The sequence below is a fragment of the Osmerus mordax genome, chromosome 5 (genome assembly GCF_038355195.1).
Source record: "Osmerus mordax isolate fOsmMor3 chromosome 5, fOsmMor3.pri, whole genome shotgun sequence".
Classification (NCBI taxonomy): Eukaryota; Metazoa; Chordata; class Actinopteri; order Osmeriformes; family Osmeridae; genus Osmerus; species Osmerus mordax.
Genome location: NC_090054.1, coordinates 2,817,451 through 2,844,828, shown reverse-complemented (window position 1 = coordinate 2,844,828; position 27,378 = coordinate 2,817,451). Strand labels below are relative to the sequence as shown.

The following is a 27,378-nucleotide window of genomic DNA, read 5'->3' as shown; positions in this document are numbered from 1 at the left end:
TTGGTTCAGACTACTACTGTAGGTGTCCGTGCTGTGTGTGTGGAGGTTTGTTCATGTCTGTCCGTGCTGACTGCAGACACTGTCCGAAGCACGCTATAGATGTGAAACTGATGAATTGGTTCAGAGGGTTCCCTAGTTTGTGATGTTAGTTGTGTTGTATTCAACTGTGTGGAGCTGAGTTTGACCTACACTACTACTCCATTGTAGGGCTGCACATCTAAATATGCACTTGCATTTTGCGGAACAGAAGTACTCTGTTACTGTCGTTTGCTGCGACGGTCATTCCCTTCAAAGTTACAACCTCCCGAAATGTATCCACAGAAACAAAAAACATTGTTATTTTGTCACCTTTAGGAAATGATATTGGTGTACTGGGATTAAACCACTTTCGTTTCATTCATTCTTTTCTTCACAAACATCTTAATAGGCAGCCCCGGCTTTTAGAACAAACCATAGAGTGTTGCTAACCGAACGGTGTAAAAGGAAAGTTTCACAAGCGAATAAATGTCATCCAAGCTATCAAGGCTATGGTTCTCTCTTTCTTTCAGGAAGCACAAGAGGTAGAAAACCGCTTTTAAATGGTTTGTCATCTTCAACAGTTCAAGTCATGTCAAAAGGAACATTGTTCTCATTTCATTCACAACGTCTTTTGACATAAGAGTCACAAATTGGAACATCTCTGATGATGTCTCTGAACGACTCTTTTAAAGAAATTTGCACAAGGCCAGGCTATTATTAAACCAAATCATAGGATTTAGTCTGTGCCCAGCAGCACATCTCCAGACAAGTTCTAGGAATGTTGTGATTTGTAAAAGTTCCTCATCAGCCCAATCCAGATATCTAACAAGGCGTCCTAAGTCATGAGTCTGGGAATCAAGAGGTGTTTTATCTGCTTGTCAAGATGTGACAGAGAAGAGGAGGTTGTCATTGATCAAGTCTCTGTAAGAACCCACCAACACCAAAGCCTCTCAACTCTCTCTCTCTGCATGCCAGAGAGCCCAAGCTAATCAACACGAGAAGGTAACTGAGGCGATCGTAATTACCGGCTTTTTGAAGAACTGTTCAGACAGTTCAGAGGACGACCTTCAGCAATCACAGAACTCTCTGGAAGGTCACTGGTGCTTCTGAGTGGGCTGAGCCAATAAGGGAGCTCTCTGGGAGATGATTGGATGTTTACAATGAGATTAGCCAATCAAGAAGCTCTTCTACATGTGACTGGAGTGGGACGAGCCAATCCGGGAGCTTTGTTAAATGTGATCGGTGTTTCAGACTCGGTCAGGTTGGGATTTAGTAATAGATTGAATGTTTCTTAAGGTAAATTTCCCAGAAACCAGAAAGCACTAGTCCAGAGCGGCCTCGTCAGGACTGAGCGTTAGCATTAGCATAATCGTGAAAGGTTTGACAGCTAACATGGTAGTGTGCAATTCTTGAATGTAAACCCTGGAGCCTACTTCAACGGTCTAGCAAACAATCCCATTGTGCTGCTGAAATGGTTGGAATTTATTTCCAGACATCACATGCCTACTCACCTGGAGGGACCGCGTATCTGCAATGCTCATTTCAGTTCTGTTCAAATATTATACGTTTTACAACCACTTTGCAACAGTCTCCTTAACTGAGTCTGGATCTGACTGAGGCTCACACATGGATGGGTCTGTCTCTCTGATCTTTCCTCAATAGCAATAACAATAGTAAGAATAATAATTCATCCTAATCATAATATATTCTATTTATAATGCTCTTTTCTCATACTCCATGCTCATTCACAGATCAACCCAGCGCAGGCAGGTGGCAGGCAAGGCCCCAGTCCTGTGGTAAATCATCATAGATCCAGAATTTCTTCATGATGATGAAAGAGTAGGCTAGATGTGCTTCTTGCCCTTTCACTTTGTGAAAACAGGGGCATGTTCAACAAAATATTAATCATAGCAGAGAATTAGTACATACTTTAAAATACTGTAGAGGAAGATGTACAGTAAGCCTGTCAGTACAGACACACAAACAAAAAACGATCCCCATGTGTGTGTGTCCCCATGTGTGTGTGTGTGTCCCCATGTGTGCGTGTGTGTGTGTCCGTGTGTGTGTGTGTCCATGTGTGTGTGTGTGTGTGTCCATGTGTGTGTGTGTGTGTGTGTGTGTGTGTGTGTCCTAGACACTTGGCCTGATTTGTCCGTGTTTTTCTCTCTCCGCTTCTAACAGGAAGAAGAATTAAGGAAAAGCGGAGAAGCCAAGTATGCCCATTTGAGCAACGATCTGCACGTTTTAATTGAAGTCTTCGCTCCTCCTGGAGAGGCCTATTCTCGCATGAGCCATGCCTTGGAGGAGATAAAGAAATTTCTAGTTCCAGTAAGTTCTTCTAAACCCATTCCAATGTCTGTATTTCCTGCAGGGTGATTGAGATCGGTACATGGAAATGGAGCGGCCCTGGTGCTACGTGGCACTCCCCTCGCAGGCCCGTCCAGTCTTCCAGGTGGAATTGACAGTTTAAGGGGTTAAGAAACTGGTTAAACAAACTGACTGGCAGATTGAATTCTGGGAAGCCATAATAACTAAGAAGAGGCGTATAACATAATTTCGCTGTAGCATAGAAACTTAAAAAATGTGACAAGGCTATGAAGACGTGTTCTCCCCAGACCTGCCACGTCCCCCAAACCCTCTGTTAACTAGAACTCAAATGTATTCTGCAATTAACAACTGCAGTGTGAAACAACTTGCCATGCTTTGCAAGCATCGTGCATGCCTAGAGCAGATAGCAGTAATTAATGTGCATAGTATATTGCATCACAAGTTGAGGCAGTAAATATGAATAACTCCACGTAAGACTGCAGGTGGGGACGCCCTGGCAGGAGAATCTGCTGGCTCTCATGACTCATTCAAATGCTTCACTTTGCTTTAGGGTGCTTTTTATTTGCCTCACAATTCACCCTTTTGGCGGTATTCCTCTGGCACCGTTGTAGGTGAACTCAATCACGTACGTTCCAAATGTTCTGCCTGAGGTACTGTACAGACAGATGGCTGAGATGTAAACATCTTAAGTTCACTTGTATTGCCATTTAAAACAAGCACGTGCATTGGAATTCTTTGGTCCTTCTTCTCTTGACAATTTCCAATGGCATGTTAAAACCTAAGATATGTGGAGGGTGTAGTCTGGACAGGGGTGATGGTGTGGAGGGTGTAGTCTGGACAGGGCTGATGGTGTGGAGGGTGTAGTCTGGACAGGGGTGATGGTGTGGAGGGTGTAGTCTGGACAGGGCTGATGGTGTGGAGGGTGTAGTCTGGACAGGGCTGATGGTGTGGAGGGTGTAGTCTGGACAGGGGTGATGGTGTGGAGGGTGTAGTCTGGACAGGGATGATGGTGTGGAGGGTGTAGTCTGGACAGGGCTGATGGTGTGGAGGGTGTAGTCTGGATAGGGATGATGGTGTGGAGGGTGTAGTCTGGACAGGGGTGATGGTGTGGAGGGTGTAGTCTGGACAGGGGTGATGGTGTGGAGGGTGTAGTCTGGACAGGGGTGATGGTGTGGAGGGTGTAGTCTGGACAGGGCTGATGGTGTGGAGGGTGTAGTCTGGACAGGGCTGATGGTGTGGAGGGTGTAGTCTGGACAGGGATGATGGTGTGGAGGGTGTAGTCTGGACAGGGCTGATGGTGTGGAGGGTGTAGTCTGGACAGGGCTGATGGTGTGGAGGGTGTAGTATGGACAGGGCTGATGGTGTGGAGGGTGTAGTCTGGACAGGGGTGATGGTGTGGAGGGTGTAGTCTGGACAGGGGTGATGGTGTGGAGGGTGTAGTCTGAACAGGGATGATGGTGTGGAGGGTGTAGTCTGGACAGGGCTGATGGTGTGGAGGGTGTAGTCTGGACAGGGATGATGGTGTGGAGGGTGTAGTCTGGACAGGGGTGATGGTGTGGAGGGTGTAGTCTGGACAGGGCTGATGGTGTGGAGGGTGTAGTCTTGACAATGGGGAGGTTGTGGAGGGGAGTAGTCTGTACATCATTTACATTTATTAAAATAAAGAGAACTAATATTAATAATAAGAAAGAACATAAATATATGTGGATAAAGAAAACGTGGTAACACTTTAGAATAATGGTCCATTGTTAATGAGTAGCTATGCAGGGAGTAATAGGTAGTACTACATTAACACTGAACTTAATATTATTAACTAATATGGAACCAAAATTAACTAAGCAGTAAGTAATAACAAATTTAGTACAAAGGTAGTTCCTTGTTAGGTATTTGATTATTACTAAATAAATATATCCTCATTGAGAACTACTTGTGAACTATGACCAATTAAGAAAGAATAACCAATTAATTACTAATCACAAAAGTAACATGTCTAAAAAGTGAACAATGTTTTTTTTACTCTTAACATGGTCATAACATTTCAGAAGCTTGTGCCTCAAATGGATTATTTGTGGAAACCAGTTTATGAATATTATATCCCCCCAAATACGTTAGATACAGGTTGAGATTGTGACTAGTACTCTTACCAAAGGATGGACGTATGTTCTCAGTTTATTTCAATCTTAAACATAGAATAATACAAATAATTATAATTTGTTTAAAACTTGTAATAATTACGAAGTAATGCTGACATGCTCATGATTGGATTAGTTTACTATTATGAGCTCTTGAGTGTCACTTCCAGTGTTGCCAGGTCCGCGGTTTTCCTGCGGAATTGGGCTACTTTTGAAGTGTTGCAGCGGGTTGAATTTTTTGTCCGCTGGTTCGGGTAGACCTATTTTGCATGCAAATTACATGAATATCTTGAAATTAAAATCCATATTTTAAATGAAATATTTTTTTATACCCAAATCCTACCAAACTGACTCCAGATCAGCACGTACACACATGGACATGGGACACGCCCACATACACACACGCACTGTGCGCGTGCACACGTGACTAATGCTCGCAGTCTCCTGAGAAAACTTATTGAAAACTGTTTTTAATGCTGGCATACTAAACATTTGGTGTTACTTTGTAGATATTACAATACATTTGGCAATGATAGCTCTGCTGTTGGACTTTAAAAGCAGTGTATATGGTTTGGCAGGGGCATATTTTGAGTTCTGATATTGGGCTGGTTTTGGGCTGGTTTTGAATGGCCATTGGGCTGGTTTTGTCACACAGACCTGGCAACCCTGGTCACTTCAATATGTCTCAGACTCCAAAAACCTATGTAACAGTAGCCGCCTGAGGAGGACTTCTCTTTCGGATATGAATTTAACATTCTTTGTTTGGCACAATGATGAAACCTAGCATTTAAACAAAAATTCTGTATTTTGGAATGAAACATTCAACACATTCAACAAACTGTGATGAGAAACTGAGTCAAACATAATGGCTAAATAAGTAATAAGTTCATGTACATGGCTAACCCTAACCCAAACCAACGTATAGGCCTACTCACTCTAATGAGTCTAGCATTGGCCACTACTGCGAAATAAAACAGTACGCAATTCCAAAGGGATGAAAATTATGAAGGAAGAAAGAACAAATGACAGGACTGTAAAATAACTTGCTAGATAACCCAATTCAAAGAACAGGAACGTGGCCCAAAACGCTAGCTACAGTTGTTGCTAGCTGTAAAGCCAGGCTAGCTGTCGGCTAGCTTGTAAACAGTCCCATTCATACAAGCTGTACAGTATTGCAATCAAAATTCGCACTAATTCTACAATTCGAAATTATAGTGAAATTCACCTAGTCGTTATGTAAGGGATTATGTTAGCCAAATACTGGTTATTTACCATCCAAAAAATGTCCCTGCCAAAGTTATGAATTTCCTCGTCGCTGTTGATGTATTCATTATCATCTGGATAGTAAAACTCTGACTACTCTATATCGCTCATTTTGAAGATGACGTCAGAGGGCAATAAGGATCCGTATCAGACCGGCGAGGATGTCAAAACGCAGCTGGCATGACTACCCATTAGCCAAACAGAACGCTCGTACTGTCGTTGCCATATTATAAATACAGATATGACATGCACTCTGTATTCAAATAGTTTTTGCATGTGGTGAATCTTATCTCTATAAGATTTATCTCTCTCGTCCCTCTCTCTCCCTCTCTCTCCCCCTGTCAAGTTTGACTGGAAAACACCCAAAGTAGGCTACTTTGAGTTTGGAGGTTTGTCTTGGCATGCACAAAGATTGTTATGTCCTGCCAAACCATAGAAGCATCTCACTTTATTAATTCTCTCAAAAGTTTGTCCAGAGAATGAGTCATTGCGCATATATTTCATTTAAAAATATAAAGTGACAGTGGAAGGTAGTATGTGTGTGTGTGTGTGTTTGAATGAGTGTGTGCTCTTAAAAGCATACCTACGGTATAATTATGTTTTTGCTAGTTACCGTAATATCTCCAACGTTTTATACACACAGCTATTTTCTACTGAAGTTGAATCCAGAGGTCAGTCTTAATATCTTCCTAGGACTGATCTCTCTCCTACCAGCACAGTAAAGAACACGTCATTCTATAGCCCAGACTGATCTCTCTCCTACCAGCACAGTAAAGAACATATCATTCTCTAGTCCGACTGGCCCATGATTACATTACATGACTCGGTTTTGAGGGGGAACATTGATGCTGTCAAAATGATTTCACTTGAAGTCATGACTCTCTCTGTCTGTTTCCTCTCTCTGTCTCCTCTCTCTCTGTCTGTCTCCTCTCTCTGTCTGTCTCCTCTCTCTGTCTGTCTCCTCTCTCTGTCTGTCTCCACTCTCTCTGTCTGTCGCTTCTCTCTGTCTGTCTCCTCTCTCTCTGTCTGTCTCCTCTCTCTGTCTGTCTCCTCTCTCTGTCTGTCTCCTCTCTCTGTCTGTCTCCTCTCTCTCTGTCTGTCTTCTCTTTCTGTCTGTCTCCTCTCTCTGTCTGTCTCCTCTCTGTCTGTCTCCTCTGTCTGTCTCCTCTCTCTGTCTGTCTCCTCTCTGTCTGTCTCCTCTGTCTGTCTCCTCTCTCTGTCTGTCTCCTCTCTCTGTCTGTCTTCTCTCTGTCTGTCTCCTCTCTGTCTGTCTCCTCTCTCTGTCTGTCTCCTCTTTCTGTCTGTCTCCTCTCTCTGTCTGTCTCCTCTCTCTGTCTGTCTTCTCTCTGTCTGTCTCCTCTCTGTCTGTCTCCTCTCTCTGTCTGTCTCCTCTCTCTGTCTGTTTCCTCTCTCTGTCTATCTCCTCTCTCTGTCTGTCTCCTCTCTCTGTCTGTCTGTCTCCTCTCTCTGTCTGTCTCCTCTCTCTCTGTCTGTCGCTTCTCTCTGTCTGTCTCCGCTCTCTGTCTGTATCCTCTCTCTGTCTGTCTCCTCTCTCTGTCTGTCTGTCTCCTCTCTCTGTCTGTCTCCTCTGCCTGTCTATCTCCTCTCTCTCAGTTATATCGTCTTTCATCTCATTCTCACTACAAACAGGAAGAGGATAAGTGGCTGTAGGAGCGGGGACCTGTTTATCGGTGTGAGGCGCTGACAGGATAATGAAACAAGCCGTGTCCGCTCTGTTATCTGCGTTCATTCGAATCCTTGTCATGTTCAATGACTGGGGGAGACAGAGAAATGTTTCCCAAACCTGCAGTACAGCCATATCTCTGCCGCGACAGTGAAAGAGTCTTCAGCTGCGATACTGTCTTGTCGTTCTGGAATGTTTGTATGGATGAACACTGTAGGGATGAACACTGTAGGGAGCAGGTGTGGTTTACAGTGTGACTCGGAAAGCAGAACCACCTACTGCGGATCCTTGTTTAGTCCAATATTATGCATGAATACTCCTGTAAGAACAGAAGAACTAGTCTGGATTCTGTAATGAAAGCGGACCTGCTGGACACGGTTGTTGTTGATGTAACAGCTGAACTGGGGTGCCCCTCTGTGTTATTGTTGTTATCCAGTTGACACATCCCTTTGCCAGCCCTGTACTGTTTACATAACACACACACACTTCATCCCACCCAGAAAGCGTGCGGTGGGCTGAATGTGAGGCTGCTGCTGCAGCCAGCACCTGTTGCCATGTGGAAGATGGATCTCCTAGGTGATAGGAAGTGAGTTTGTACTGTTGTGTTTCCTCCCACACTTCCTGCCTGAACTCTCAGCAAGCTTTCAACATCTCAATCCTTATTAATACACTGTATGCTTACAGTATATACACATATCTGTGGTGTTTAGTGTCTTTCTGTCTGCGGAGGCGAAAAACGGCACTCTGCTTCCACTCCTGTCTGAGCGGATTCATCCGTAGTGCCGGCGTTGAAGCATTTGGGGTGTTTTGGCTCCTAAGGGCGTGTAAAGATGTGAAGCAGTAACTGTTACGGCCACATTTGTTGTGTTCTTTGTTTGTCACCTCCCTTCCCTTTTCTGTAGCTCCGCCCAGGTTGTGTTCCCCATGATTGCCAGATGAGATGCACCTGGCCAGGTGATCAAGCAGCAGATAAAGACTCCAGTTTCCTGCTGCAGGAGAGAGGCTTCTAGCTTGGGGACTGCTGGTCTTGCTGCCTCTTAGCCTGGGAGTTTATTGCACTGCTATGTTTGTCTTGTAGTTGTGAAATTATGTTGTATTAATAAATCCCATGGATTTGGTACTTTTAAGGCTGTTTTAGTAGTTGTTTTGGGTCAGTGGTGGAATGTTTGTTCGCCCCATAGGGCCACTAAAGTTGGGGCGTAACAATTGGGGGCTCGTCCGGGATTGAACATCCATGAGGTAGATGTTTGTAAGGTTTTGTGCAATAAACTCCCAGGACGACCACACGTGTCATCGTTTGTGGTGTTTCATGTTTGTCTCGCAGGACTACAACGACCAGATCCGCCAGGAGCAGCTGAGAGAACTGTCCTACCTGAACGGGTCCGATGACACCAGCAGAGTGCGGACCGTACGGGGGAGGGGCCTGAGGATGGCTACCACGGCAACCCCCAGGTACTCCTTGACACCCTGTTAAAACACTGGCTTGTAACCGCAGCTCATCTCCTCATAACTAACTTCAACACAGTTCCAAGGATGTTTTGTATATTTTGAATCATTTGCTTTGAGATTGAAGTTATTGTAGTTACATAGCTGTTTGCTGTGTATTACTGTCACAATACCTTCCCACAGTTTTGTACAAATATGTGCTTTTTTAACCAAACAGAATTACAGCAAGAAGCATGTATTCACCAATTGTCAAAAAGCCTAAGTGACCTGAGTACTCATTTAGTTATTTAGTTATTTGTAAAGCTTAAAGAGTAAACTTGTGTGGACGAATGTGTTTCCTGATGGCGTAACCCATCAAGGAAAAGGCCTCTACAGTATGAACGGGCTATCCTTTGAGGGTACTCGTGTCTGCAAATATACGTGTGTGTTTATGGGTTTAAGCCTCCGGTCTGATTTACCTACGTGCTTCCGAGCCTCTCATGGCTGTTTAATAAACCTTTGGTTTGAAGCGCGCACACACACACTAACTTATTCATGTCAGATGTCTATTATTCATTTGTAATCTTATTGCAGACCTGAGTTATGTCATATCTTGTCCCTTGCATTCTAGCCAAGTCTTCAGACTGACAGTGTTACAGTGTGTTTGCATGCATGTGTGTGTGTGTGCATGTGTTGCTTTTATGTGTGTGTGTGTGTTTGCTGACAGCTTGGCTCAACCGGCGGTGCTACAGAAGTTAAATTTAGCTCTAGGATGTGTCACTTCCAATCCCCCCCCCCCCCCCCCCCCCCTGGCTGTAACTCTGAGTCTTTCTGCTGTTTGGATCAGAATGGAGCGCCAGCTCTAGTGAAAGACCTGGCAGATCGTCCTGAGGATCTGTTCGCTTTCTCCTTCATCTTTCCAGTGTGATACTGTCTGGAAGCATTCCATTTATTTTCCAGTTTTATACCCCCGGACCTCCCCCCAGGGCTTCCTGCTCTGCTTGGGTGCCCCACCCTGCGTACTAACACCTCTGAGTGAAACAGCCTCCCTGCTCCTGACTGCTGTTCCCTCCAGGATCCCCCCTCCCTGCCCTGCTCCTGCCTGCTGTTCCCTCCAGGACCCCCCCTCCCTGCCCTGCTCCTGACTGCTGTTCCCTCCAGGATCCCCCCTCCCTGCCCTGCTCCTGACTGCTGTTCCCTCCAGGATCCCCCCTCCCTGCCCTGCTCCTGACTGCTGTTCCCTCCAGGATCCCCCCTCCCTGCCCTGCTCCTGACTGCTGTTCCCTCCAGGACCCCCCCTCCCTGCCCTGCTCCTGACTGCTGTTCCCTCCAGGACCCCCCCTCCCTGCCCTGCTCCTGACTGCTGTTCCCTCCAGGATCCCCCCTCCCTGCCCTGCCCTGCCTGCTGTTCCCTCCAGGATCCCCCCTCCCTGCCCACCTCCTGACTGCTGTTCCCTCCAGGATCCCCCCTCCCTGCCCTGCCCTGACTGCTGTTCCCTCCAGGATCCCCCCTCCCTGCCCTGCTCCTGACTGCTGTTCCCTCCAGGACCCCCCTCCCTGCCCCTGACTGCTGTTCCCTCCAGGATCCCCCCTCCCTGCCCTGCCCTGCCTGCTGTTCCCTCCAGGATCCCCCCTCCCTGCCCACCTCCTGACTGCTGTTCCCTCCAGGATCCCCCCTCCCTGCCCTGCTCCTGACTGCTGTTCCCTCCAGGATCCCCCCTCCCTGCCCTGCTCCTGACTGCTGTTCCCTCCAGGATCCCCCCTCCCTGCCCTGCTCCTGACTGCTGTTCCCTCCAGGATCCCCCCTCCCTGCCCTGCTCCTGACTGCTGTTCCCTCCAGGATCCCCCCTCCCTGCCCTGCCTGATCTGAGGCTGTAGCAGCCAGGGGGCTGCTCTGCTAAACAGCAGGTGCCCCCTCCTGGGAGAGTCAGCCAGGCTGAAATCAAACAGAACTGGAAATATCCGAAGTTTGATTCAGTGTAATGCTGGCAGTTAGCAGGCCCTTTCATCCAACCCGACGTGCAGAGAGGGATTTGAACCTGTGTTTTCGAGATTGACATTCACATACTCTATGTACCTAGCTATTCCTGTCCCCTTACCTCCAGTTACCATCTTTGGTGTGGTTCCATCGGTGTTAGAATGGCACCAGGTGATTGAAATCAAGTGCACCCATGGAGCCATTGACCAATACCCATGCCATCTGGCCAATCACCTGCTAATGTTGACTCATCAGTTAGAATGTAAGCTCTTTAAAAAGACCACAGGTGAGAGGAAAAGGGAGGGGAAGAGTGAGAGGTAGAAGGAGGGGGTGGGTGAGAGGTAAGTTAGAGGGAGGTGAGAGTGAGAGGTGGAGGGAGGATGAGAGGGGAAGTTAGAGGGAGGGGAGAGTGAGAGGTAGATGTGGAGGGAGGGGGACGATGAGAGGGGAAGTTAGAGGGAGGGAGAGAGTGAGAGGTAGAGGGAGAGTGTCAGAAATATTAATCTATCAAGCATTGCACAGTCAGTGAACGAGTTAAGAAAGCTTTATTGCTTGTGGCCGGCCCACAAGGAGACAAAACATCACACGCCATTGTGCTACAAAGTTTGTCTGCTAGCATGTTGTGCTAGCTAGCTATTTAAGCAGCCCCGCTGTTCATTGGTTAAAATAATGCATGCAAATGTTCCAGGGCTCTTCTTTCATTGGCTCCCTTGCATAGACCTGGCACGCACATGCGCCAGGTCTATGCAAGGGAGCCAAACTTTGTAGCACAATGGCGTGTGATGTTGTCTCCTTGTGGGCCGGCCACAAGCAATAAAGCTTTCTTAACTCGTTCACTTGCCTTGGGGACAATGTCCCTATACTTACTGTAAGTCGCTCTGGATAAGAGCGTCTGCTAAATGACAATGTAAATGTAATGTAAATGTATACAGAATAAAAGTGAGGGAGAGTGAGAGGTACAGGGAGGGTTGAGTGAGAGGTTCAGTGCACTGTGCGTGTGTGGTTTTGTCTTTTGAGGAAAATAGCAATAACAAATAGCTGTAAAAGTTATGTTACACAGAATATACATTTCTGCTATCTCCTGGATATAAATTCGATATTCAAACAGTAGTAATTTTAAGAGAAGAAAATAATAATTCAATGAACCTCACTCCTGTTTCCTGTTTCCCCAGAGGGCGCGGCGGTGCGGCCCCTCCCCCTCCCCCCGGGCGGGGGACGGTGGTGCCCCGCGGGAGCGGAGTCACGCGGAGCGCCCTCCCCTCAGCCTCCCTCTCCAGGGGGGTCCCAGCCCCCCGGGCCCGCGCCACCCCAGGGAACCCTGGATACCGGCCCTCGCTGCTGCCCCTCACACATGACGCCTACGAAGACTACGTGAGTCTTAACACCATCACCTGGATCTCTCCGGCTCCCTCTTGGTGCCGTGCTGCGCCCTGTGTCGATGCTGTAGTTCAGAGCTAGAGCAGTTGGCTGCGGGTCAAGAGGTTCCCGGTTCAAATCGTTCCCTGTACCATCGTTGTGGATGAACGTGTGTGCTGAATGGATGTGTGATGGGAACGGGTCTCCTTCTTCATGCTGCGGCCTGAGATGAGGGCAGCCTTTGTGCGGTGTCCTCCATGCTGGTAGGGTTGCGTGGTGTCCTCCATGCTGGTAGGGTTGCGTGGTGTCCTCCATGCTGGTAGGGTTGCGTGGTGTCCTCCATGCTGGTAGGGTTGCGTGGTGTCCTCCATGCTGGTAGGGTTGCGCGGTGTCCTCCATGCTGGTAGGGTTGCGTGGTGTCCTCCATGCTGGTAGGGTTGCGTGGTGTCCTCCATGCTGGTAGGGTTGCGTGGTGTCCTCCATGCTGGTAGGGTTGCGTGGTGTCCTCCATGCTGGTAGGGTTGCGTGGTGTCCTCCATGCTGGTAGGGTTGCGTGGTGTCCTCCATGCTGGTAGGGTTGCGTGGTGTCCTCCATGCTGGTAGGGTTGCGTGGTGTCCTCCATGCTGGTAGGGTTGCGCGGTGTCCTCCATGCTGGTAGGGTTGCGCGGTGTCCTCCATGCTGGTAGGGTTGCGTGGTGTCCTCCATGCTGGTAGGGTTGTGTTGATTGGTTGATTGGTTGTAGTTTTGACTGCGAGTAGGGACCACAGAAACTGATGGGTTCGACTGGATCCATTGATTGAAATTCTCTTTGGTTCTTTTGTCCGATAATCTCCCAGCACTCAAGACTGTTCTAGGAAGTTTCTGTATGTAAACACTTTTTTTAATTAAGTACTGTAAACAGGATGTTCAGACGTGTACTTGGCGTGTCAACAGGATGTTCAGACGTGTACTTGGCGTGTCAACAGGATGTTCAGACGTGTGCTTGGCGTGTCAACAGGATGTTCAGACGTGTGCTTGGCGTGTCAACAGGATGTTCAGACGTGTGCTTGGCCTGTCAACAGGATGTTCAGACATGTGCTTGGCCTGTCAACAGGATGTTCAGATGTGTGCTTGGCGTGTCAGGATGTTCAGACGTGTGCTTGGCGTGTCATTTCTGCCAGTCTATGTAGTCTCTGTGTTGTCACATCCACAGCTGACTCCGGTTTAAGAGCAAAACCTGACTTGTACCGAACAACCACACAGGAGCATGGGTCAGTTTGCTGTTTAGCAGTGGAGGGAACCAGAGAGTAGTAGAAGGGAAGTTTAACATGACCCTGAACACAAGGCTCCATTTGGACTGGCCTGACCAGAATCTAAAACTCTATCAACACTTTATTCAATTATATTAAACCTAAAGAAATGTAACTTCACAATAAAAGAGGAATATATAAAAGAGGAATAAAAGATACTAAAAGATGACCCAGACATCCTGATGCTCAGCACTCAGAATAGTGTATAAACAGTTCAGTCCCTTCAGCTTTCAAGGTCAAACAGAACAAGCTAAAAAGGGCAATATCAACTGGATTTTTGTCCAGTCGTGATGGAAAAAAGCAACACCATTTCCTCCAGGATCTTTTTCTCGCTGTGCCAGAGCTCCCGTGTGTGCTGGCAGCTGCAGATTGGCTTGTCTGCATGGGGAAACGCACAGTCTCATTACTGAGCCGAATTGAGTTCTGATGTAGAGTGTGTTTCTGGAAAGAGAGAGTCAGAAAGCTGGGCATTTTTCTCCCAGTAATTGTGGGAGAGGGCGGGAGGAGAGGTGGGAGACAGGAGGCAGATACCAGGGGATTATGGAATGAAGAGTTTGTCCTCAACACATCTCTTTGCTGCTATTTTTTCTCCCAGCGAATCTCACCTTGCTACATCCTCTACTCCGGCACTCAATTTTCTTTTGAGAGTTCTTCTCCGAGCTGAAGCAGACCTCTCGATGTTGTGGGTCAGGGTGTTCTTTCACCACCACCTCGCCTGGGAGGCTGCAGTACTTCTCCCCCTTCTCCACCCTTTTGTCTCCACCCTTTTGTCTCCACCTTCCTTCTCCCTCCTCCTTCTCTCTCCAGCTCCCACTCTCGTTCTCCTTCTCCCGCCTCCTTCTCTCTCCAGCTCCCACTCTCGTTCTCCTTCTGCCTCCCTCCTTCTCTCTCCAGCTCCCACTCTCGTTCTCCTTCTCTCTGCAGCTCCCACTCTCGTTCTCCTTCTCTTTCCAGCTCCCACTCTCGTTCTCCTTCTCCCTCCCTCCTTCTCTCTCCATCTCCCTCTTTCTTTCTCCTTCTGCCTCCCTCCTCTCTCCATCTCCCTCTTTCTTTCTCCCTCCTCTCCTTCCTTTTCCCTCCTACCTTTTCCTTGTCCATCCTCACACCTCCTCCCTCCCCCTTCCTCTCCCAGGATTCCTGGTTAGAGTCCCAGGAGACGGAGCTGGGTAAATCAGCCGTGCCGAGTGCTGTTCTGTTTCTGTTTTCCTCAGGATTTGTCTCCTAAGAAATTGGCCCCAGAGCTGAATATGCATGACACGCGCGCCACGCTGTTGCCGTGTTGAGGTGGGGTGTCTCCAGAGGCCTCTGGTGATTAATAGACTCTGTCTAGCTGTCAGTCTCATGCACTCTACTGATACTGTGACAATGACCATTATTGCACGTGTTAGAGGATACTATTGATTAAGAGCTGCAGTGCATAGCAAGAGAAACGGAGAGACCGAGAAGAAAAGAAAGAAAGAAAGAGAGAAAGGGAGAAAGAGAGATAGGATACAGAAGATGGATACAGGGGAGGTAAGGAGGGCTGAGTAAAGACAAAATAGAAAGAGGGAGGAGGAGAGAACAATTAAGAGAGAAAAAGTCCTCCTGATTTATTACGACTAATAATGAGATATTGACAGTATTTGACAGTAAGAGTCATGCTCCTGTAGCAGAACTCAGCGGAAAAGTCTGGAAGGGCATCTGATCTACATTTGAATGGGTCTCTGTAGCCTTCATTGTCTCAGTGTTGAGCTAGCTTACAGTGTGGCGGAGCGTGAATACATATTGTGTTGGAGGGTTTTATCCCTTTCTTTTGTTTAAAGGAATCAACTTGTTGAAATCCAGTTAATCGGGGCTCGGCTGTGGATGAACTAAATCAAAGCAGGATTGTGCTAAAGGGGTTTCATTGTATAAAACTAATGTTTTTTCATTGTACAGTACCAAGCAGCCAGCTCAAACCACGGCACCTCAGAATTGGAAATGTGATGGTTTCCATTCTGATTTAATACTCACTGTTATTCCTCAAAATAAAACGATACGGTCCAGTAATAAATTGCCCTTGTTTCCATATCATGTTGTTAGGTGCCTGAGTACGATGTCATTTACGGTATATATAAACAGAATGGATGTGTATTGTGGTGTACTGTACATGTGGCTGGAAGCGAAATCTCTCACAAAGGAACCGTGGCTGAGATCCCAGCCTTGACGGGCGACCACAAATCACACAAACCTCTCCTGCAGGAGAATGACAAAAAAGGTGTATTGAATTCCCCAGTGTTAAACCTGAGCAGCCCCTCTGAGACAGGCCAGCGGAGGGTATAATGTGATTAAACACAAGAACCTGGGCGGACTTTCCAGAGAGAAATAGATTTCCCCTTGAGCAGTAGATATAGCACAAGGTCACCGTCAAAATAGAACATCTTCTTCCACGCTCTACACTTGATATGTTTCCTCGATATCAAAGACATGTGCGAAGTCATAGTTCAGCTGACGTATTCCTCAAACCTGATGACTCCTTTCTCGATGTCCCGTTGTTTAGCCGCTTGAGTAGCACGGCTGTAAGCTGCTGTGCAGCTCTCAGCTACAGTCTCTGTAACAAATCTAGCATTCTACCAAACAGTGTGAGACAGGAAGAGAGCTGTTCCTGGTGTCCCTTTAAGGATGGCGTGCGCATCGGCTGTAATTGCTTTTTAACAATAGGCTTGGTTACACTGCTGAGTTCACATTTGTGAGGTGAACTAATTATGGAAATGGAATTCTCCAAGCAGAACTCCCCTGTTTAATAAAACAGATGTATGACACACACCTCGACGAGATTGTCTAATAGAAGCACACAGAACGCCCTAACCCCCTCGACTCTGTTGTAATTCCACGGATCTCCAACGGCCTGTGTTGAAAGTGTTTCCAAGTTTCAAAAGAAAGAAAAAGTAGCTAGCATAGTCTAATAGACTAAACTCTCTCATAGACAGTATATAGACCTGTCTCTGTCATAGACATTCTATAGACTAAACTCTCCTTTACAGTCTATAGACAGTATATAGACCAGTCTCTCTCATAGACAGTCTATAAACCAGTATTTTTCTCCATAGGTGTTTTCACCACCAGTTAAACAATATCCATACAGGATGGACGATATCGTTTTAGTCTATTCTCTGAAAAACAGCTCCAAATGAAAACTTCTGTGAACATGTTGGAAACTTAGTCCTCCTCAGACATTGAAACACTGTCTACACTAAACTGCCCTCCTGAAACACTATGCCTACACTAAACTGCCCTACTGAAACACTACGCCTACACTAAACTGCCCTCCTGAAACACCCCGTCTACACTAAACTGCCCACCTGAAACACTCCGTCTATACTAAACTGCCCTCCTGAAACACTGTCTACACTAAACTGCCCTCCTGGAACACTCCGTTTACACTAAACTGCCCTACTGAAACACTACGCCTACACTAAACTGCCCTCCTGAAACGCTCCCCCTACACTTAACTGCCCTCCTGAAACACTCCGTCTACACTAAACTGCCCACCTGAAACACTCCGTCTACACTAAACTGCCCACCTGAAACACTCCGTCTACACTAAACTGCCCTCCTGAAACACTGTCTACACTAAACTGCCCACCTGAAACACTCCGTCTACACTAAACTGCCCTCCTGAAACACTCCGTCTACACTAAACTGCCCTCCTGAAACACTGTCTACACTAAACTGCCCACCTGAAACACTCCGTCTACACTAAACTGCCCACCTGAAACACTCCGTCTACACTAAACTGCCCTCCTGAAACACTCCGTCTACACTAAACTGCCCTCCTGAAACACTCCGTCTACACTAAACTGCCCTCCTGAAACACTCCGTCTACACTAAACTGCCCTCCTGAAACACTCCGTCTACACTAAACTGCCCTCCTGAAACACTACTTCTACACTAAACTGCCCACCTGAAACGCTCCGTCTACACTAAACTGCCCTCCTGAACACAACGACATGAGCCACAAAAGCAGTGTTCCTGTGTGTGGCTGTGGCAGGAGAGGCGTTCGGGAGGACCCAAAGCGTGGTGCTTTTCTCCCGGGTCCTGAGGCATGCAGCTAAGACAAAGAGGTTCCTGATCAGAGTCTCTCTGCGTCTCAGGTGTTCTCAAGCCAGAGGAAGATAAGTCACTGTCACAGGACATTCCTGCTGTCAGTTGATAATGAGTGTCAGCACCGAGGGCCTAGAGGCTCAGCCTGGTCGTAATTACACCGACCCAAGACTCCACAGCCCTCGAGAGTTAACACTTGATTTATTCCCTCCCCGGCTTGTTCAATAGAACTGCTGTTAATTGGTTTTCTAAACGAGTGGCGATATATAAGTATCAGGCTTCATTAAGCGGACGCTCCACCAGCCTCCCCCAGACTTGCCCAACTTCCACCAGCCTTCAGGGCCTATATAGCCTCCATTCCGGCCTTTACTAGCCTCTATGGCCTCCTCCAACCTCCACCAGCTTCCCCTAGCCACCCCACCCCCCAACCTTCCCTAGGCCCACCCAGCCTCCCCCGGCCCCCCCAGCCTTCTTTAGCCCTCCCCAGCGTCCTCCAGCCTCCGTGGCCTCTATGGTTGGTGAGGGTGCGTGAAAGGTCAGGGAGCTGAGATGTGAGGTTGCTGTTAACAAATTTGCACCCTCTGTAATGATAAGAGGTATTGACACAGCGGTCAGTCTGCAGAAACAGAGCAGGACACCATCCCTGCTGTACTGCCCAGACCCCCAAGAACCCTTATATGGCGTCGGGGTGAGGAGGAGGTGGTGGGGGGCAGGGGGAAGGGGTGGGAGAGGGCAGGGGGGCGATCTTGCCTGGTGCCGTTTTATTTATTGCCCACTTTCTTTCAAAGCCATAACAACCGTAAAAAAGCGTTATAAAACTGTGCTGAAGCACTCTTGATGTTTCACTAAGTTAATGGGAGTACAGTTGAGCAAGAACTGCAGGGGGCTAATTTCCCTCCGCGTTTCTACGTGATAATAGCATTGAAAGGAACCAGTCATACAGTACGCACTCATCCAAACGATTGCACACTGACACCTTCCTCTCAGGCCCTATCTGGCGGCTTCATTCATCAGCTCTGAGGCGAATTGAGGCGTTTATCCAGACGGGAAGGTTAACAAAACGGTCAATTAGAGAGATATGAGGGCTTCTGACCCTTCCTGCTCTGGGGAGAAGACCGCGAGAGAAAGAAAGTGGCATTATATCTCCTGTACAACGTAATCCCTGACATAATCCTTAACTTTAATTTAGTCAAATCCATGTTCATACATATAAATCCACACGAGTGCCCCTAGCAGAATTTTAATCTGCAATAGCCAACAAAATAAAATAAATATTCTGATCGGTATGTTTTTTTTAATCTTGGTTTTTTCCCGGCTGCATACTATATTTTATGATTTTTATGAGAGGGAGTGTATGGTTATTAAACAGCCTGGAGCCTGGAGAAACCCCATGAACAAAGTTATTGCACTTTCATTACAAGTGGCCAGAGATGAAACTTTTCAAGTTCTGTTGTGTTTCAGCTTTCAGGAGACTGCATCCATGGAAAGCACATTTAAGCACCTATGTCTTGACCGAAAGGCATTTTTACATAACACTTTCCCATCAAAATAAACTTCTGCACTAACCAACATGTAACTAATATGAATATATTTTTAGGTTAGTGTTCGGATTATCTAGTAGGTTTTGAACATGTGTACAATAACTCTTTCTTTGATGGTATAAGTAATGAAAGCAAAAGTGAGTTTAGTATTGTGGTGATGAGATGATGACAGGTGATGTCCCACATCCCTGCACCGCACATACTGACGTTTCATCTCACATGAACACCAAACTACTTTTTTGCATGAGGAAAAACAGTGTCTCTGGAAAGTCAGTTAAATCAACTGATTGAATGTTTTTCTAGTAAGATCTGAGGCTTAAATCTGAGATGACAGGAACCCCATGAGAGAACCAGGATTAGACCAGGGGAAGATTATGATGATGACTGACAGGAAGCAACACTTTGAACACCACCAAAACGCTTTAACTAAGTCAGATATGCCGATTAGAGAGAGCCTTCACCCAGGGAAGCTGTGGCACAGGAAATGGAGCCAGAAATAAAGATGGCTGCTCCAGTCTGAGATTAGTGTCAAACGGCTTCCGGTGCAGAACTGGGAGGACAGCTTTGTTGTAGCGTAGAGTCTGTTTATTACCGACAAACAGCCATCACTTCATATACAGATGTGGTCACATTTGCTGGTAGCCTTTCATCTCTTTGACAAAATGCTTAATTCCTCCTGAAAATCAATGCCATTAAAGCCTATTGCATGATGTATACTTGCATGCCTTTGGTATGTCATAGAATAAAGCAAAGAAGCTGTGAAAAAAGATGAAGCATTTTCATTCTGCAAAGATGTTATACAATGGCCTGGACACAAGTTAATACCCCTTAGAAAAGATCATAAAGAGTTGGATTATAGTGATTTTGAATTTAAATGCAAGAAAGTAATAACTGTGTGATCATTGTGTGCACCACACAGAACATGGGCCAGAGAAAGTAAAAGAGAGACCGATATCTGAGGAGATAAGAAAGATAATAATAGACCAGCATGGTGAAGGTAAGGGCTACAGGATCATCTCCAACATCTTGATGTTCCTGTGACAACAGTTGCAATTATTAAGAAGTTCAATGTCCATGGAACTGTAGCCAGCCTCCATGGGCAAGGCCACAAGAAGAAACCTGACCTCAGATTGAACTGAAGGATAGTGTGAATGGTAGGAAACGAACCAGGGATAACTGGCAAAGAGATACAAGCTGAACTCCGAGGGGAAGGTACGTCAGTTTGTAATCGCACCATCAATCGCTTTTTGAGCGAGAGTGGTCTCCATGGAAGAAGACCAGGCGGTCTCCACTTCTGAAAGACAAACATTAAAAAGCCAGACTGGAATTTGCTAAAATGCTAGAAAGACACAATTCTTCTGGGAGACCAAACTGGAGCTTTTTGGCAAGTCATAGCAGTTCTGTTCACAGATGAATCCTCCCAGTGTCAGAAAGCTGTGTCTCAGTCGCAGCTCACGGATCCTCCAACAGGATTCTGACCCAAAACACACGGCTAAAAGCATCCAAGAAGTGATAAGAACAAAACATAGGAGCGTTCTGCCGTGGCCTTGTATGAGTCCTGATCTGAACCCTAACCAACATCCATAGAAGGAGCTGAAAGTTGCAGTCTGGAGGAGGCACTCATCAAACCTGAGCCAGCTGGAGCATGTTTCTCAGGAAGCGTGGGCCAGACTACCTGTTAACAAGTGCACGAGTCTCACTGAGCGCTACAGAAAACATTTAATTGCAGTAGTTGCCTCTAAAGACTGTGCAACTAATTATTAGGTTGAGAGTCCCATCATTTTTGTCAATACCATTTAAAATGCTGGAAAACAAAAGCATAAGCAAATTAAATATGGAATCAATAATGGTGGATGGCAATTGCTTTTGTCAGTTATTACAATGGAAATTGCAAGGATCACTGCATGACATGACACAACTTTTCATTCAATGTGTTGGCACTTGCTGTATACTGTTTACAATACATTTCAGAGGGATTCAACTGCAGTTTTAAGGAATTCTACTTCTAAATACATTCTCTCAAGGAACAATTCTTGCTACTTATTGCCCAAGACGTTTTACAAATAGTAATTACTATACGACCGGGTAGTGTACTGGTGTCTACAGGGTTTAAATAGAGTTACTTTGCTCCTGATGTTAACTATAACTCCAGTCGGCGATCAATGACAGCATCCTGTACACTGCGGCAACATCAAGGTCAACAGGTCAAGGAAGCGTCCAATACACACAGCTCATAGGACACGCGTCCTGTACAAGCCAGATCGATAGTGTTTGCGGGACTTGATTCAGCTGTGTCGCCTGTTCCACTCCGGGGCCGTGGATGTGTAGATGGGATTCTCTAGCCATGGAATTAAGCATTGATTTTTTAATGTTCCGTCCTTCAGCAATTAGTGTCCCAGCAGACAGGGAGTAGCTACGGGGCAATGCTCGGTGCTCAGATAAACACTGTTGTGTTAAAAGCTGCACGTTTGGCTTGAAAGGTCTGTGTGTGTGTGTGTGTGGGGGGGGGGGGGGGGGGGTATTTTAATTACACATGGGGTTATGGTGCAGGTTAAGTCTTTGTCTGAAGTCATTTTGAATGTCTTGGAATTTCACTCCAAGTTTCATGTAGATGCTACTTTGGCACAAGCCAAAAATGACGTGACATGTCATTTAAAGCAAGTCAGACCCTCTGAATTCCCCCAGTGACACTGTCACTAACGTCAGCATGTTGTCCTCTCCGCAGGGCTACGACGACGGCTACGACGGAGAATACGACGACCAGAGTTACGACACCTACGAAGAGAACTACAGCAGCCAGTCCAAGAGGTGGGAGGCTGTGGAGAGAGTGCTCCTTCTGAGGCAGTGGAGAGAGTGCTCCTTCTGAGGCAGTGGAGAGAGTGCTCCTTCTGAGGCTGAGGAGAGAGGGCTCCTCCTGAGGCTGAGGAGAGAGGGCTCCTCCTGAGGCTGTGGAGAGAGGGCTCCTCCTGAGGGCACACATGAATGAAAACCAACAACAATTAATGAATGAATGAATAGTCGACACATTGGTTCATCATCCTCTCCTTTGGTGTTCCTTTACTCTCCTTTTTTCCTTTTCTCATCCCTTCTTTTATTTTTCTTCTCTCCCTTTTCCTTCTCTCCCTTTCCCCTCCCTCCTTTTCTCTTCTCTTCTGTGGTTGGGAGCAGATGTTGTTTGATCAGGGTATTGTTCTAGCTTAGACCTGTTACCCTTGTAAATATTTGACTAAACATAATTATCCCATTCATCATCTCTACAGCATTACTGATATTATGGTGAGCCTCTTGTGTGTGTTCCCATGACAATAGAGCCATCAAACCCAACTACAGCTGAGCTCTCTAACTCACTTACCTCAACCAAATTAATGTGCTGCATGATTTAATAGGGATTTGTGAAATGTACTTTGTGTTTTATGAGTTTAAGTATTACAAACAGGTCCTCTTGATTAAGTTGAAATCCATGACGAAGGACAGCCATTCAGTCATTCAGTCAAAAGGGGAATTGGACGTTCAATCGTTAAAAAGTTTTTGTTTTTCACAGCATTTCAGAGTATTATGAATACGGCCATGGAAGCAATGATGAAACATACAACAGCTATGGTGAGTGTTACCTTCATCACTCCTTATCTGCAAGCCCCACCCCTGCACCAACCCTGCACCACAATAACACAGGTTTGGAGGCTCATGTTGATCAATGGAGCGAAACCACACAACGACAATCTAGTGTGCTGCATCAGTATTCAGTGAGGTCCAGTATTCATGTGAGCTCAACCCAGACTCTGTTGGTGAAGCTCCAGGGCCACTCTGTCATCCATGGGTCTAACTGTACCTCTCCCTAGACCACCACGGCATAGCTGCCAGTTGGGCTCTGCCTCTGGGCTCAGCTCCCTTACCTCCACCCCCATTCACCCCTTACCTCCACCCTCATCCACCCCTTACCTCCATCCCCATCCACCCCCATCCACCCCCTTCCACCCCTTACCTCCACCCCCATTCACCCCTTACCTCCACCCCCATTCACCCCTTACCTCCACCCCCTTCCACCCCTTACCTCCACCCCCATTCACCCCTTACCTCCACCCCCATCCACCCCTTACCTCCACCCCCATCCACCCCTTACCTCCACCCCCATTCACCCCTTACCTCCACCCCCATTCACCCCTTACCTCCACCCCCATTCACCCCTTACCTCCACCCCCATCCACCCCTTACCTCCACCCCCTTCCACCCCTTACCTCCACCCCCATCCACCCCTTACCTCCACCCCCATCCACCCCTTACCTCCACCCCCATCCACCCCTTACCTCCACCCCCATTCACCCCTTACCTCCACCCCCATTCACCCCTTACCTCCACCCCCATTCACCCCTTACCTCCACCCCCATCCACCCCTTACCTCCACCCCCATTCACCCCTTACCTCCACCCCATCTACCCCTTACCTCCACCCCCATCCACCCATTACCTCCACCCCATCCACCCCTTACCTCCACCCCCATCCACCCCTTACCTCCACCCCATCCACCCCCATCCACCCCCTTCCACCCCTTACCTCCATCCCCATCCACCCCTTACCTCCACCCCCATTCACCCCTTACCTCCACCCCCTTCCACCCCTTACCTCCACCCCCATCCACCCATTACCTCCACCCCATCCACCCCTTACCTCCACCCCCATCCACCCCTTACCTCCACCCCATCCACCCCCATCCACCCCCTTCCACCCCTTACCTCCATCCCCATCCACCCCTTACCTCCACCCCCATTCACCCCTTACCTCCACCCCCATTCACCCCTTACCTCCACCCCCATTCACCCCTTACCTCCATCCCCATCCACCCTTTACCTCCACCCCCATCCACCCCTTACCTCCACCCCATCCACCCCCATCCACCCCCTTCCACCCCTTACCTCCATCCCCATCCACCCCTTACCTCCACCCCATCTACCCCTTACCTCCACCCCCATCCACCCATTACCTCCACCCCATCCACCCCTTACCTCCACCCCCATCCACCCCTTACCTCCACCCCATCCACCCCCATCCACCCCCTTCCACCCCTTACCTCCATCCCCATCCACCCCTTACCTCCACCCCCATTCACCCCTTACCTCCACCCCCATTCACCCCTTACCTCCACCCCCATTCACCCCTTACCTCCACCCCCATTCACCCTTTACCTCCTTCCCCTCAGTCTAGGGGCTTCAGAGCATGGTGCTCACACAGACTCAGTCTAGGGGCTTCAGAGCATGGTGCTCACACAGACTCAGTCTAGGGGCTTCAGAGCATGGTGCTCACACAGACTCAGTCTAGGGGCTTCAGAGCATGGTGCTCACACAGACTCAGTCTAAGGGCTTCAGAGCATGGTGCTCACACAGACTCAGTCTAGGGGCTTCAGAGCATGGTGCTCACACAGACTCAGTCTAAGGGCTTCAGAGCATGGTGCTCACACAGACTCAGTCTAGGGGCTTCAGAGCATGGTGCTCACACAGACTCAGTCTAGGGGCTTCAGAGCATGGTGCTCACACAGACTCAGTCTAGGGGCTTCAGAGCATGGTGCTCACACAGACTCAGTCTAGGGGCTTCAGAGCATGGTGCTCACACAGACTCAGTCTAGGGGCTTCAGAGCATGGTGCTCACACAGACTCAGTCTAGGGGCTTCAGAGCATGGTGCTCACACAGACTCAGTCTAGGGGCTTCAGAGCATGGTGCTCACACAGACTCAGTCTAGGGGCTTCAGAGCATGGTGCTCACACAGACTCAGTCTAGGGGCTTCAGAGCATGGTGCTCACACAGACTCAGTCTAGGGGCTTCAGAGCATGGTGCTCACACAGACTCAGTCTAGGGGCTTCAGAGCATGGTGCTCACACAGACTCAGTCTAGGGGCTTCAGAGCATGGTGCTCACACAGACTCAGTCTAGGGGCTTCAGAGCATGGTGCTCACACAGACTCAGTCTAGGGGCTTCAGAGCATGGTGCTCACACAGAGTCAGTCTAGGGGCTTCAGAGCATGGTGCTCACACAGACTCAGTCTAGGGGCTTCAGAGCATGGTGCTCACACAGACTCAGTCTAGGGGCTTCAGAGCATGGTGCTCACACAGACTCAGTCTAGGGGCTTCAGAGCATGGTGCTCACACAGACTCAGTCTAGGGGCTTCAGAGCATGGTGCTCACACAGACTCAGTCTAGGGGCTTCAGAGCATGGTGCTCACACAGAGTCAGCAGTGGCTGGCAGGCCTCAGCCATGGGCCTGGGCCTGAGTGGGGCTGGAGGGGCAGCTGTGTGCCAGCGGATCCCGCAGGGTCTGTGGAGGAGGGAGGGTGTGCCAGCCAGCCAGCGTACTGCCTTCTGCAGCAGGAGCCTGTTGTGGGCGCAGGCTTTGTGACAGGCTCAGAGGCTGAAGCTGGCTGTGTGCCCGATGTCCTGTTCCGAAGCCACCACTCCCAGCGCCGCCTCCCAGCACTCATTCATTTTCAGTACCGTGAATCGTTCACGAGAGGGTGGGGGTGGGGCAGTTAGGGGACACAAACCAAAGGGGCCAGTGATTTGATTTTCTGCCCCATAAACACTTAGCGACATGGAGCTGGCAGCACTGGCTGCAGACGGCGAGGTCTCTGCTCTGGATGTCATCTGAATATTTGAAAAAAAGGAGGAGTGCGAGCGGTCCGAAGCCAGGCCCCGGCACTGGGCCCGGCGGCGCAGGACACAGAGACCGTGTCATCCAGGAAGTGTGGTGCATGTAGGACACAGAGACCGTGTCATCCAGGAAGTGTGGTGCATGTCCGGCAACAGCTCTTGGTGTAGCCGGAGACCAGAACACAGACCTGAGAACACAGACCTGAGAACACAGACCTGAGAACACAGACCAGAGAACACAGACCTGAGAACACAGACCTGAGAACACAGACCTGAGAACACAGACCTGAGAACACAGACCAGAGAACACAGACCTGAGAACACAGACTTGAGAACACAGACCTGAGAACACGGACAAGAGAACACAGACCTGAGAACAGACCAGAGAACACTGACCAGAGAACACAGACCTGAGAACAGACCAGAGAACACAGACCTGAGAACACAGACCTGAGAACACAGACCTGAGAACACAGACCTGAGAACACAGACCAGAGAACACAGACCTGAGAACAGACCTGAGAACACAGACCAGAGAACACAGACCTGAGAACACAGACGTGAGAACACAGACGTGAGAACACAGACCAGAGAACTCAGGGGTTGTGTGAGAGTTGTGTTAGAATCAGCAATGCTTGTTTAGGTGTTTAGCGATGAGAAAATGGACTCATTATTGTTTTGAAGACACTGATTGAACATGTCTCTACTTGCCGTGTCGGTTTGACTTAAAGCTGCTTAAAAAAAACACGTAATCACACTCTTAACCGTTGGAGTCTTCTGCTGACAACATCAGTTCCTCACAAAGGGACTTCTTCTGCAAGTGTGGTGGTTGTTAATGACATAAATGATGTGACTCGTGTTTTCTGACCTCTTCCAGAGGAGGAGTGGATGACCTCCCGGCCTGCTCTTAAAGCTCCGGCGACCCGCCTGGCCCGGGCAACCTACAGAGAACATCCCTATGGTAGATATTGAAGGTGCCTCACACCTGTGAACGCCAACATAAGACAACCAACCTTACGATCGTCCCCCCCCCTCTCCTCCCCCAAAGTTGTAGCGTACCTCCTTCCCCTCTCCAATCTGCCCCTTCCTCCGAATCTCTCCACCCAAGGAACCACACACAAAGCACATAACCCCTAACCATTCAAGCGGTGGCAGTTTTGTCTTTGGTTTTTTGATAACTTGGGACTCTTTTTCTAGAACAACAAGAAAAGAAACTGAAAAAAAGAGAGACTATTTTGATTTGACATTGCACCCATGCATTGGAGTGCGGCTCCTGGTTGTCAACAGTTGTATGTCCCCCTTACATGAAAGCAAGAGGCTGGTTCAGACCTAAATGCGGTGGGACTTGCCCCCCTTAGTGCAATGTGATGACATCATGTTGATACTGGGATGCTAGCGCTGTATGAAGCTGACAGACTTTATACATTCTTTTTTTAATATTTGTTATGATGTTACATATTGATCTTGTAAAACAAATACACATTTTGATGTTGGGGTTGAGGGAAATCTCAAGAGATGTGCAGTATGTAGCTTACTACAAGTGCTTTGTTCTGTGTTTAATCTGTATTTGTACATAAAAACCATATAATAAAAACGCTTAAAGCACGGTGTGTAAGCTTCTCTAAATAGGTGGCCATAAATTGGTTAATTTCTTTTGCCAATATTG

General features: G+C 47.9%; 1 protein-coding gene across 2 annotated transcripts in view; it reads left to right on the top strand.

Moving 5' to 3' along the window:
• Window positions 1-26,684, top strand: part of khdrbs2 (KH domain containing, RNA binding, signal transduction associated 2) — a 61,248-nt gene extending 34,564 nt beyond the window's left edge. Inside the window, exons 4-12 of one of the 2 annotated variants that reach the window (XM_067236923.1) lie at window positions 2,200-2,346; window positions 8,750-8,877; window positions 12,001-12,203; window positions 13,817-13,825; window positions 19,217-19,229; window positions 21,764-21,886; window positions 22,620-22,678; window positions 22,827-22,831; window positions 26,592-26,684. In XM_067236923.1, the coding sequence (XP_067093024.1) occupies window positions 2,200-2,346; window positions 8,750-8,877; window positions 12,001-12,203; window positions 13,817-13,825; window positions 19,217-19,229; window positions 21,764-21,886; window positions 22,620-22,678; window positions 22,827-22,831; window positions 26,592-26,684 (780 nt within the window). The remainder of the gene's footprint in view (window positions 1-2,199; window positions 2,347-8,749; window positions 8,878-12,000; window positions 12,204-13,816; window positions 13,826-19,216; window positions 19,230-21,763; window positions 21,887-22,619; window positions 22,679-22,826; window positions 22,832-26,591) is intronic. The other variant, XM_067236924.1, reaches the window with a different exon arrangement.
• Window positions 26,685-27,378: the final 694 nt, after the last annotated feature.